At 39.3% G+C, this 12,166-nt stretch overlaps 1 protein-coding gene across 3 annotated transcripts in view; it reads left to right on the top strand.

The window, feature by feature from the left end:
- Rasa2 (RAS p21 protein activator 2) overlaps positions 1-12,166 on the top strand; it is a 194,616-nt gene that overhangs the window by 114,399 nt on the left and 68,051 nt on the right. For all 3 annotated transcript variants that reach the window (XM_085827928.1, XM_085827927.1, XM_085827929.1), the window contains 2 exons: positions 2,820-2,937; positions 8,062-8,165. In XM_085827928.1, the coding sequence (XP_085684054.1) occupies positions 2,861-2,937; positions 8,062-8,165 (181 nt within the window). In that variant the 5' untranslated portion in view covers positions 2,820-2,860. The remainder of the gene's footprint in view (positions 1-2,819; positions 2,938-8,061; positions 8,166-12,166) is intronic.

Here is a 12,166-nt window from a genome sequence, read left to right as displayed (position 1 = left end):
TGCTGGGTGCATTCCTTACACTATATGAGACTTGGCCTTTGATTATTTTAAGTAAATATCTGGCAATTCAGTTTCATTAAATTCTACAGACAAAATAACCCTTGTTTCCCTCTTGTGGGGTGGGATTGGTGGATTATGTACACATTATGCCCCAGTATTTTCTAACCAGTACTTAACATGAATAAAACAGGTACACGTCCTAGGGTAATGATTTAATTTTCTAAACTCTCTACTAGATATGGAGCATATTTATGGTAGTCATATGTATGTATGTGTGTGTGTGTATATGTGTGTGTATATATATATATATGTGTGTATATATATATATATATATATATATATATAATTAGGTGGTGTATTATGGACTCTATAAACTTTGGTTTTAAAACAAATCCATTGTGTTATTTAGAGGCAAAGGAAATTCTGAAGACGTTTGACAACAGTGAAAATAGAATTGTTAAGCAAGGTCCTGTGTAGGGAGAGAGGAGGGACAGGGGAGAGAACCTCAAACTCTCGGGGATCCTCCTGCCTCTGACTCCAGTTGCTGGTATCAAAGGCATGACCACCATTCCAGCTAGTTCATTTTGTTTTTGAAATGTGGTTTCTCTCTCCCTGTTTGTTTTGTTTTGTTGTTTTGTTTTCCTTAAGACAGTTTCTCTGAATAGCTTTGGTTGTCTTGGAACTTACTCTGTAGACCAGCCTGGCCTCAGTCTCACAGAGATCTACCTGTCTTTGTCTCCTGAGTGCTGGGATTAAAGGCATGTACCACTACTACCTGGCTGCAGGGTTTATCTTGTTGACCTCAGAGCTTTTGGGTGGGTCTCCTGTGTCACCTCCCGTCGTCTTACTGTAGAAACGCTGGAAACTTTCATGTGCACTCCTGCTTCCAGCTAGTCAGGATTGCACACAAATGTCTCCACCCACTTAGCCTTCTTGCTGGCCCCTTCCTCACTGTCTTAGATTTGTACATTGGTATGTAATTTCAGTATACACATCAAGTAGACATTTGGGTGTCCTTTTGGTACACAAATAGCTCATGAGACTTTCAAAGCTTGACTTGCTGGGTTCTTTATTCCTTCAACAAACATACCACCAGACTTTTCCTGTTTAGATCTTGGGCATTAGCGAGTTCTCAGACCTCATACAGGAGCTGCAGAAACCCTTATCAGAAGTTCAGCCCATTACAAATGCTCTCAAGGAAACCAAACCTAAGACTAATTAGGGAAAAGGTCTCTGTCAAGTGTCATTTGAGGTCAGGACTGAATGATAAGAATGTCCCAGCCGTGTAGAGTAGAGAGATCCGGGAAGAAATAAACTTGATAATAAACTTGACATGGATGATGAATGGGGGAAAGTGAACCAAGGGAAGAACAAAAGAAGGCGTCAGAGGGATACTTCAGGGTTATGCAGAGTGTGATTTAGAGATTAGACTTTACTCTCAGACAAGTGGGATGAGCTGAGAAGTGACCGAGTTCAATCTTATGAGAAGATCCTGCTTGCTCTGGATTATGGCTCAGCGACGGTAGAGCATTCGTCTACTCTGCCTTCATGCAGACGGCTTGGGTCTGATCCCCAGCATGGGAAAGGAAAGGAAAGATCACATCTCCTGGTGAAGAACAGGTTGGTGAAGAGTAGCAGAAACAGAAGATACTGCCATGCTCCTCTGTTTGGGTGATTCTAGTGAAGGGAAGAAGTAGCTGGATTTTAGATTTTGTCTTTTTGAAGATCTTCTGGATGTGCTAATGAGCTGGATTGTGTGAGAGAGAGGCAGGAAGACGATAAGTGAGAAGGAAGTGGTGGTAGACCAAGGGAAGAGCTTATAGAAGAGGAAATAAGATTGGTTTGGGGGACTTGCTAAATATGAGATACCTGCCAGATATCTAGTGGTATGAATGAGGGAAGGTCAGGCCTGCAAACACAGAACTGGGAGCTCCTAGCATTAACAGTGTGTACTGCAGTAGTTTATAGAAAAAGGAAGGGATGGTCTAGAACAGAGCCCTGAGGCAGTTACAGCATTGAGATGAGGAGATGTGTGGAAGACAGAGGAGGAAGGCCAGAAACATTGTGCTGTGGAATCCAGGAACAGGGAGCTTGTTACAAGTCCACTCTGTTAGATGCTGCTGCAAAGGTATGGATGTAGTAAGAACACATTGGACGTGGGTGAGCCTACATCCATTGACATTGGTGACCTTGACTAAGCAGTTTCATTGTCACTTTGGAACCGGAAGCTGATTAGAGGGGATCACAGCATGAATGGAAAGTGAGCAAGTGAGGGGCAGTGCTTAGAAGAAATTCTCCTTTAACAGAGGAGTCTGGAAGTGGAGGTGTGGCCCGGGAGAGAAGCTGGGACCGAGGATGGTGGTCTGCTGCTTTTGCTTGTCTTAATTGTGGAGTGTTGTTTATATGCTGCTGAGAGCAAGCGGGAAGAAGGGGAATTAGTGCTGACTCAGGAGAGATTCATTGCAGGAAAATTCTTGAGATGGTTCTGGTGAGACAGGAGGGAGAGAAACTGCCCTTTCATAGAGGAAGGATGCAGTGATGTGTCTCCTCTGCTCTTTTTACTTTTAAACACTTAGGTTTTTTTCTTGTAATAAAAAATACTCATTTTTATAGACTTCTCAGGAAAGTTCACCACCTTTTAGCTCATCCCCCAGTCTTCACTAGTCTCCTTTAGACCCCCTGACCTCTTTGAGCACAAGTTGCTTTTTTTCCCTGTACTCCATATTATGCCTTCTTCCAGACTGAATTCATTTATAAGCTTTGGGTGATAAATATATATAATAAATATTTAACATCAATTTAAACTTTTGTGTCAACAGATGAAGCAAAAAATTTATTGCCATATCTTGGACCCAACAAAATGCGAGATTGTTTCTGCACTATAAATTTGGACCAGGAAGAAGTTTATCGCACCCAGGTTGTTGAAAAGTCTTTAAGGTTGGTAGAAAATTAGAAATTATTCATCTGATGTATATTCAGAGTTTTATGTATTTTCTAGATTTTTATCAACAAATTGAGTTTCTTGATTTTGAAGCTAATATTTTTTATTTAAAGGTTTTCTATTCTATCATGAATTTATTTTTTAGATTTACAGAATGTAAGCATTTAAAGAGGCCTTGAATGTCAGTAAGCTGCACTGACAGCATTGATCCCCTTAGCGGTAGTTCTGGAAAGTGGTCATGGGACATCTACTTCATAATGGCTTAGTCACCAAGAAGTTCACACTTCCTAAGTAGTCTGCTTGGTCTTTGAACTCTTCTGACTCAGAAAGTGCTTATGTTTAATTGGTTAATGATTATTAAAGTGACATCCAGTCACGTGCCAAGCGCTTGCTCAGTTCTGGGTTCTGGTCACTCATCTGTCTCTAAGAGTGACCCCAGTGAAGTGCTTGCTCTCTCGTGGCCTTTCATTGCCTTAGGAAGTAGTTTTTCTTAGTTGTCCTAGCTCTCTCTGTCCCTTAGATTTCTGGGGAACAATTTTAGTCCTTCTTTTACGTGACAGTATTAAATGTTTGAAAACAACTATTATAAGCGTTCAGTGTGCTCTCTAGGCTAAATAGTGCCTATTTGTTTGAGCTTTCCTGAAAGCACATCATTTTTACTTCTCCAGAGAACATAGTAGCTCAAGCTAGAGAGGTCGATGGCTTTCTTGGTAAAGTACTTGCTGCACAAATAGGAGGTCAAGTGTTACATCCCCAGTACCTATGTAAGAAAGCCAGGTACAGTGGCTCCCATATAGTGCCCAGTGCTGGGGACATGGAGGTAGGAGGGTCCCAGGAACCTGCTGGCCAGCCAGTGTAGACAAATCATTTAACAAGAGTCCTGTCTCAAAGAATAAGGTGGAAAATGATTGAGAAAGATAATGGATGTTAACCTCTGGGCTACACAAACACACCCTTTCTCTGCATCTGCATATATACAAGTTACTTACTAATGGATTATCAGGGAATAAGCCCTTGGATTGTTTTTATCCGTGAAATGTAATTATTCTTTGAAAGTACCGCATACAGCGAATTCTTTGCCTCCTCTGCCTTGCAGCAGTGTTTGTGTTTGTAATTTTGATATAGAACTGTGCTAAAACCAGGTGTCATGCTACATGCTCTGAACCCCAGCATTTGTAAGGCAGAGCTGCTCAGATCTCTGTTGAGGTTGAGACCAGACTGGTTCACATAACAAGTCCCAGGCCAGTCGGGCTACATAATGAGAGTCTATCTTTAAAAAAAAAAAAAAAACCAAACCAAACCAAACCACCACCAAACTGCTGAAAGAAAGTCTTCAGAGACAAAGCGTGGAGGATTCTGGGAGTTGTTGGGACAAGCAAGGTGAATGAAACAGTTGTCGCACTGTATTTTATCCCATTGGACTTCTGGAGGATGCTGTGGTACCTTGTTACCCTCTCCCACACACTTGCCTGTTTTCCTGTGACATTTGCCTGTGTCTCCTTTCCTGTTCTTTCCTTGTCTTTTCTCCTCTTTGCTCTTCCTTCTCTTTTCCTTTCCTCTTCTCTATGCAGGGCCTAGCTACGCAGCCCAGGTTGGCATTGAACTCTTACTCCTACTTCAGCCTCACACATTGGTGGTGTAGGCAGGCCCCTCTGCATAGCTCTTTGTCGTTGGGTTCTTACAACAATTTTGATCTCTTCATAAGAAAACTATATAAAACTAAAAGTAACCCTTGTAGTGGCTCCGTCAGTGGGTGAAGTAACCAGCTGTCAAGCTTGAAACTTGAGGTCAGTACCCAGAGCCCACACGGTGGAAAGAGAGGACCAACTCCCACAGGTTGCGCTCTGACTTCACATGAGCGCCCTCCTCAAAAAAAGAGAATAGTACATAATTAAAAACAAAACAAACAACTAAAGGTGCCTTAGTAGCCCAAAAATATTGAGAGTAATGAACTTGAAAGATTTTGTCACAAGCCATATGCCCATATTTAGAATGTTAATGATTTTTCACACTTGTGCATTCAGAGTCACAGATGGCCTTTTTCTTTGTTTATGAATGATGAAATCATGTCACTGGAAGGCTGCAAGATGTGTCATATAATGAAGGAAGGTAAAAGCACAGCTGGGATTTGAGACCTGAAAATATTTAAATTTCAGTTTGTTACAATTTTATATGACAAGGTAATCAGTGATTAGAAAATTCAATAGTAATTTTGTAAATTGAGTACTTATAGTTTATAATATCTAGCCGTATATGAGAAAATAACCCTTAACCTTTCTGAATGTTTGTATAGTGGAAAAATTATGAAACCAGTTTTCTTTATTTCTTTCCACCTTTAAAAAGAAAATCATTTGAAAGATAATTACAAGCTAGCTGTGTCACTGCCTTAGGTCCTAAGGGAATAGCTAGCTAAACTAGATAATTCTTGCATTCTGAATGCCTCCAAATTTACTTTCTAGAATGGGGCAAAAATAATCCTTCTTCAACTTGATTTTATTATAACGTTCTTAATACTTGTCTAAATTGTGATCAACCATTAAATTGGAAGTATCTACATTGTAGGTCTTTCTAACTTTTTCCACCTTTGGAATTTGAATTATAAAACAGGAAATACTTTAGAATTGTAAAAAGATTTAAGAGGTTTTGCTTCTAAATATCTCTAAGTCAGAGCAATTGCTTAATAATTAAGGATTTTAAAATTTAAGAAGATTCAGGTATTTCATAAAGGAAGATATACAAGCATCTCCAAGACACATGGGAAGAGGTCCAGTTCCGTTAGCCATCAGGAAAATATAGTTTGAAACCATTTCGTCACTATTAGGACGTGATCTGTAATGATAGAACTTTCCCCAGGCGACTGGCTGGCTGTAGGGTGATTGCAGAGGGTACAGGGAAATTGGTGGGGGATGGGTGATAGGTTTTATGTTTAATTCTTTCTCTGAAAATTCCATACGCAAATGTATTGTTTGTAACTCGTACCCACTCCGTTACCCTCCCTCATCTGATTCCCATGCACACACTCTGAATTCCTTCTAGCAAGCTCCTGCTCTCATGTGTTTGTGGGTATGTATGGGACCCACTGAGTTCAATTAGGGCTGCTTGCATACGTGTAGGTGGAGCATGATGTACTGGAGCATGGGCAACAAACAAATGGCCACACCACTGAGGAAAATGATTTCCCCTTTCCAGGGGCCACTAACTTCCCCAGCCGTGATAGGTCAGTCAGTGAAGGCATTGAGAACTTCAGTTTGGATAGTTAGCACCCATGTAAAGAGCCAAACAAAGTGGTGCAACCCCAGAGCTGAGGTGTGGAGCTAAGGAGATCCTTGCTGGCCAGTCCATACAGCCACATACATCAATGAGCTGCAGGTTCAGCTACAAACCTGTGGTTTGGTTTGGTTTTGTTTGGTTTTTTAAAAATAAGGTAAAGATAGATGAAGGAAGATGCTTGATATCCACTTCTGATCTCTATACTGACGCACACATGGGAGTATGCACATCCACACACAGGTACACACAAGTCAAATCACTGAGACTGAAAAATTAGCTCAGTCTTGTCATACAAGCATGAAGACCTGAGTTTGGTTCCTCGGCACCCATAAAACTGTATTGCAGTCGTTTGAAATGAGCTGGGCTTATATGAACAGGAAGGTCCCTGGAACCAGGTAGCCAGCAGTGTGGCCAAACAGGGACTTTCAGACTCAGGGAAAGACCCTGTATCAAAAAATTAGGTGATGACACTCAACTAGGTGATTGACCTCTGGCCTTTATACTCAAACAGTCACACTTGTACACATATGTATACATATACAAAGAAATCATATCACTGGGCTAAGAATATAATTCAGTAAAAGAGCACTAGTGTTATAAAAGTTAAACTGTATACAGTATTTAGCTTAATCAGAATGGGGGGAGATGTAAAAGAATTTTAATCCAGCATCATGCCTGTTCTGGCAAGGGATCACATCCAAAGCCTTCTAGGTCTCTGTGATCTGACTGGAGTACAGGCTCACCCTTAGCACACACCTTTAATCCCAAACAACGAAGGTAAAGTTAATTTGTAGAAGGAAGCAGCCATGAGGGGCAGACAAAATGACAAGTCAGAGAAAGATTTGACAGGATGAGTCAATGATGGCATATGCTCAGCTCTCACAGCATGAGGAAGAGAGGTGACTTAAGAGAGCAGCATAGAGGGGTGGGGAGAGCTTTACCAAGGTAGGTTGCAGATAAAAGACAGAGAATAAGAAGGAGCCAGAAGATTAGAAGAGATTGCCAGAGTTAGTTTGAGGCCAAGCAGAGCAATTCAGTCAGATGCTGAGAGGAGCCAGTTTGAATCAGTCAGCTTGGAGAGGAGTTTGGTTCAGAACAGCTGAGTCGAACCAGCCAGCCAGAGTTCAGAAAGCTGAACAGATGAGATTATTCAACAGTAAACCTCTGAAGCAACAATTGTATCTGGTAAATAAAAGATACATTTACATACTTGCATAGCATACACAAGCCCCCAGGCTCTAACCTCTGGAACCCACCCCCACTGCTCAGCTTTCGAAGGTGGTAACAGTATTCTATATTTTGATTGAGGTAGAAGCTACACAGGTTTGTAATTTTATCAAAGACCACCAGCCTCTATAGATCAGATTTGATTATATATAATTCAAAATTAACTCGGGAAAGATAATAAAAATACTTAATGGTCTATTTCTAATATAATTAAAATATTTTATATAGCATTATTCATTTTAGATATTCAGTATTATACAGCTGTTGCCGGTTATATCTTTCTAGATAATAATACGAATGGCTTTGTTTTGACTCTCATTCATGTCAGCTTTGGGTGAGCATGGCTAGGCAGGTACCAACTCTTCTGTTCACAGGACCTTCTGCAAAGCTGTATGTTTAGAATTCATTTGGCACCTAAAGTCTTCTCAGTTCACCTTGATTTGTATAGAATTTGTTTGAAATTCTGAAGAATTTTAGTTTATAATTTCATGGATGTTTGTTGAAAGTAAAATTTGAATGTGATTTTATTATTGGTACCATTTTAATAGTGGTAGTAATGAATATTTAATAGTGATAATAAATATATATTATTTAATATAATGAGATTTCTCTTTTCTCTCTAGTCCATATTTCAGTGAAGAATTTTATTTTGAAATTCCAAGAACTTTCCAGTATTTGTCTTTTTATGTTTATGATAAAAATGTTTTACAAAGAGATCTTCGTATAGGTAGGTACTATTCATAATTATTTATAATTACATTAGTGTTTTGTTCATTCTTTCTGTAAGTAAGGAGGTGTTAAAAACTGCAGGATAATATATGTTCAACATTTCTAATCTTTTTCTCTAGATTTTATGTTCATTGATTTTTTTTTTTAAAACTGGGACATTCACTTTAAATGACATTCTGTGAACAGACCTTTGCTAGTTCCTTAGTCAAATATGATATATGTTTCCACATTAGCTATAAATAACTATGATTTCTCAAAGTCACCTTTGATATCTGCTTATTAAAGTAAAACCCATCAGGCATGGAAGTTCACACCAAGAGACTGTGGCAGAAGGTTGCTGTCCGTCCGTCCATCTCAGGCTCTCTATTGTGACAGAGGGTTGCTGTCCATCTCAGGCTCTCTGAGTTACAGAGTCAGACTTCCCATCTAGAGAAAAAGAAAACCAAACAAATATTTTTATTAAAAAGCAAATACTAATTTTAAGAAAAACGTTTTGTAGTTAAAAACAAACCATAGGGCATAAGCAGATAATTTGCTTTCTGAAATGTTATACCCGGGGTCTGGGTTGTCCTTTGTTTGGGAAGATGAAGGTGTCAGTTGTATTTCCTGTGATCTGAAAGATATAGTAGGAAAGATTCATTCCTGTGTGGCTTTTAGGCACACGCTTGGTAAATAGTCTTAAGTTGAGGCAAGGTGGGAATTGAATCACTGTTTGTAATTGCACCAATGTGATTTTTAGAATGTGGGCATGAATTGCTCAAAGGAATAAGCATCCAAATAAAATATTTTAAAACCCTTCCTTTTAAAGTTGAGGACTTGTCTTGCTCTGTGTGTGTGTCTGTCTGTGTCTGTCTGTCTGTCTGTCTCTGTGTGTGCATGTGCGTACACATGCATGCTCATGTAGGACAACTTCATTCATATACGTGTAAATGAATGAATGACTATATATGAATGAAACATATTTTCTGTCTCCCTCTCCCCCATACCCACTCACCCAGACTGGCTTTAAAACTCTCCTGCTTCAGTGTCGTGAACACTGAGATTATAAGCATGTTCCACCGTAGCTGGTTTAGTAAATCCTCCCAAAATTACATGCTAGGGCAGGGAGTGTGGTGCATTTGCAAAGGGCTTTTGTTGTGTGATGAGGTCTTAATAACAACCAGAAACTAAAAATATTACTGTATAAATGTAAGGTGTTAAAAACTGTATGCAAGATATTCTCTGCCTTTTTTGAGAGAAAGGATATACTCACTTAAAAAATCTGTAAAATGAAAGGAATGGCTAGAAGATAAGAACTTCAGCTATAGGGCAGGTGTGTGTGTATATGTGTGTGTGTGTATGTGTGTGTGTGTGTGTGTACATATATATATGAATTCTTTAAGTACCAAGCTCTTGGTCATTCCCTTAAAATTTACTTCTAATGTAGAGTCAGTGAAAATTGGAATTATAATTATCTCACATTACTGCCATGCTAAATTTAAGTACTTCATTATTTGTATCCTCAGCCATTTCAGGTGTATTGATTTCCTAGGAATTTTGTGCAATCGATGATGAAACATACCAAGAGAATATATAACTTGACTTTCACTCTAATTTCCTTAGGTAGTATAAGGAATATTTGGTTTTTTTCTTTTAGTTAATGCCTATATTCTGTACCTAGCTATCAGTGTGCATATTCAGTTTCAGAATAAATTCAGTTTTCCCTTCATTTCTCATCTTAAAATTCAATTTAAAAACCCTGAAGTACATTTTTCTAGTGTCACTTTCTACAATTCTAACTGTCACACAAAGAGTTTTTTTATCTTTGTATTAGATTTCACTCAAATTATTAAAAAAAAAAACAGATTCATAGGTTTAAAGTTTTTTGTGTTTTGAATTTTGTGTGTTAATAGACTGATTGGATTTTCAGTCTCTTGAGGACTATTGCTACAGTTGCCATTCTACTACAAATCTGGTTCTGTACTTTAATATTTGTTCTTTAAATTATACATCTGAAAAGCCAGGCAGTGGTGGTTCATGCCTTTAATCTCAGCCCTTGGGAGGCAGAGGCAGGTGGATTTCTGAGTTCAAGGTCAGCCTGGTCTACAGAGTGAGTTCCAGGACATCCAAGGCTACACAGAGAAATCCTGTCTCAGGGGGAAAAAAATACATGTATATATATATATACATACATACACACACACACACATATATACATATATCTGTAATTTGAGTTTTAAGTTATAAAGAGATAAACATAAAACTGTAATATATTTTTTAATATTTATTTATGTATTTTATGTATGTGTGTATACTGTAGCTGTACAAATGATTGTGAGCCTTCATGTGGTTGTTGGGAACTGAATTTTTAGGACCTCTGCTCACTTCGATCAACTCCCCTCTCTCAGGTACACTGTAGCTGTCTTCAGACGCGACAGAATAGGGTGTCAGATCTCATTACGGGTGGTTGTGGCCACCATGTGGTTGCTGGGATTTGAACTCAGGACCTTTGGAAGAGCAGTCAATGCTCTTACCCACTGAGCCATCTCACCAGTCCTGTAATGTTTTTAACAGTTTAAGTAACAACTTTATTAAGGTATAAGTTATATACCGTAAAATTTTTTGTTTTAAAGTATATTATATTTAAAACTTTTTTTTAATGACTTAGAGAAGGGATCATTGTACATTTACATATTGTACACATACACATGCACATATCAGAGCAAAACATAAGAAAAATGATAAGATTTTTGGAAATCCTGGGTAAAGAAAATAGAAGTTTTATGTAGTGTTCTTGGCAGGTGTTTTTCAAATTTGAAATTCTTTCTCCATCCTCCCCTTTTTTTGAGATAGGGCCTTTCTTTACAGCCCTGGCTGTCTTAGAATGCACCATGTAGACCAGGCTGGCCTAGTGCTGGGATTATCAAGATAAAATATTTGTAAAATTTGAAATCACACAGTGTGACAATTGTATAATCGCCACCTGTTTCCAGAAAGAAACACACACACACACACACACACACACGCATATATGTTGTTCTGTTTGTTTTTCTATCTTCCTTTTCACTTGATAATTTAAAGTTGATACAGCTTCACATAAAAGTTTATCATTTCTGATGTTTTCAACTGTTGGACTAAAAGTAAGATTATGTTGTAAGACATAACATACAGTTGGGACACTTAAAAGGAAAGTATGTGTGGAGCAGAGGAGACTGAAGGAACAACCATCCAGAGACTGCCCCACCTGGGGATCCATCCCATAAACAACCACCAAACCCAGGCACTATTGTGGATGCCAACAAGAGCTTGCTGACCAGAGCCCTCTAGCTGCCTCCTGAGAGGCTCTGCCAGTGCCTGGGAAATACAGAAGTGGATGCTCACAGCCATCCATTGGACTGAGCACAGGGTCCCCAATGAAGGAGCTAGAGAAAGTACCCAAGGAGCTGAAGGAGTTTGCAGCCCCATAGGAGGAACAGCAATATAAACTAACCAGTACCCCCAGATCTCCCAGGGAATAAACCACCAACCAAAGAAAACACATGGTGGGACTCATAGCTCCAGCTGCATATGTAGCAGAGGATGGCCTAGTTGGTCATCAGTGGAAGGAGAGGCCCTTGGTCCTGTGAAGGTTCTGTGCCCCAGTATAGGGGAATGCCAGGGCCAGGATGCAGGAGTGGGGGGTTGGTGAGCTGGGGTTTTTTGGAGGGGAAACCAGGAAAGGGGATAACATTTGAAATGTAAATAAGGAAAATATCTAATAAAAAAAAAAAGGGGCATAACCTACAGTTGGGATACTTAAAAGGAAAGTATTTTTAAAACCAGGAAAGAAGTGAATTAGTCTTAGACTGCCCTGTGTCTCCTTTGTTGGAGCTTTTGTGCGGTCTTTGAATGGTTGGTCACATGCAAAGCGATGCTTCCCAGGGCTCGCATCAAATCGAGGAAGGAAGGGCTTTGCACCCGCACACTAGGCTTCATCTGAAGATTGTCTGCTGCTTCTCTCCTTTCATCCTCCTTTGTTCG

Source organism: Mus caroli, unplaced genomic scaffold (assembly GCF_978045245.1).
Source record: "Mus caroli unplaced genomic scaffold, Mus_caroli_1 scaffold_11, whole genome shotgun sequence".
NCBI lineage: Eukaryota > Metazoa > Chordata > Mammalia > Rodentia > Muridae > Mus > Mus caroli.
Note: the sequence above shows the minus strand (reverse complement) of the source record. Positions and strands in the feature narration are given on the sequence as shown.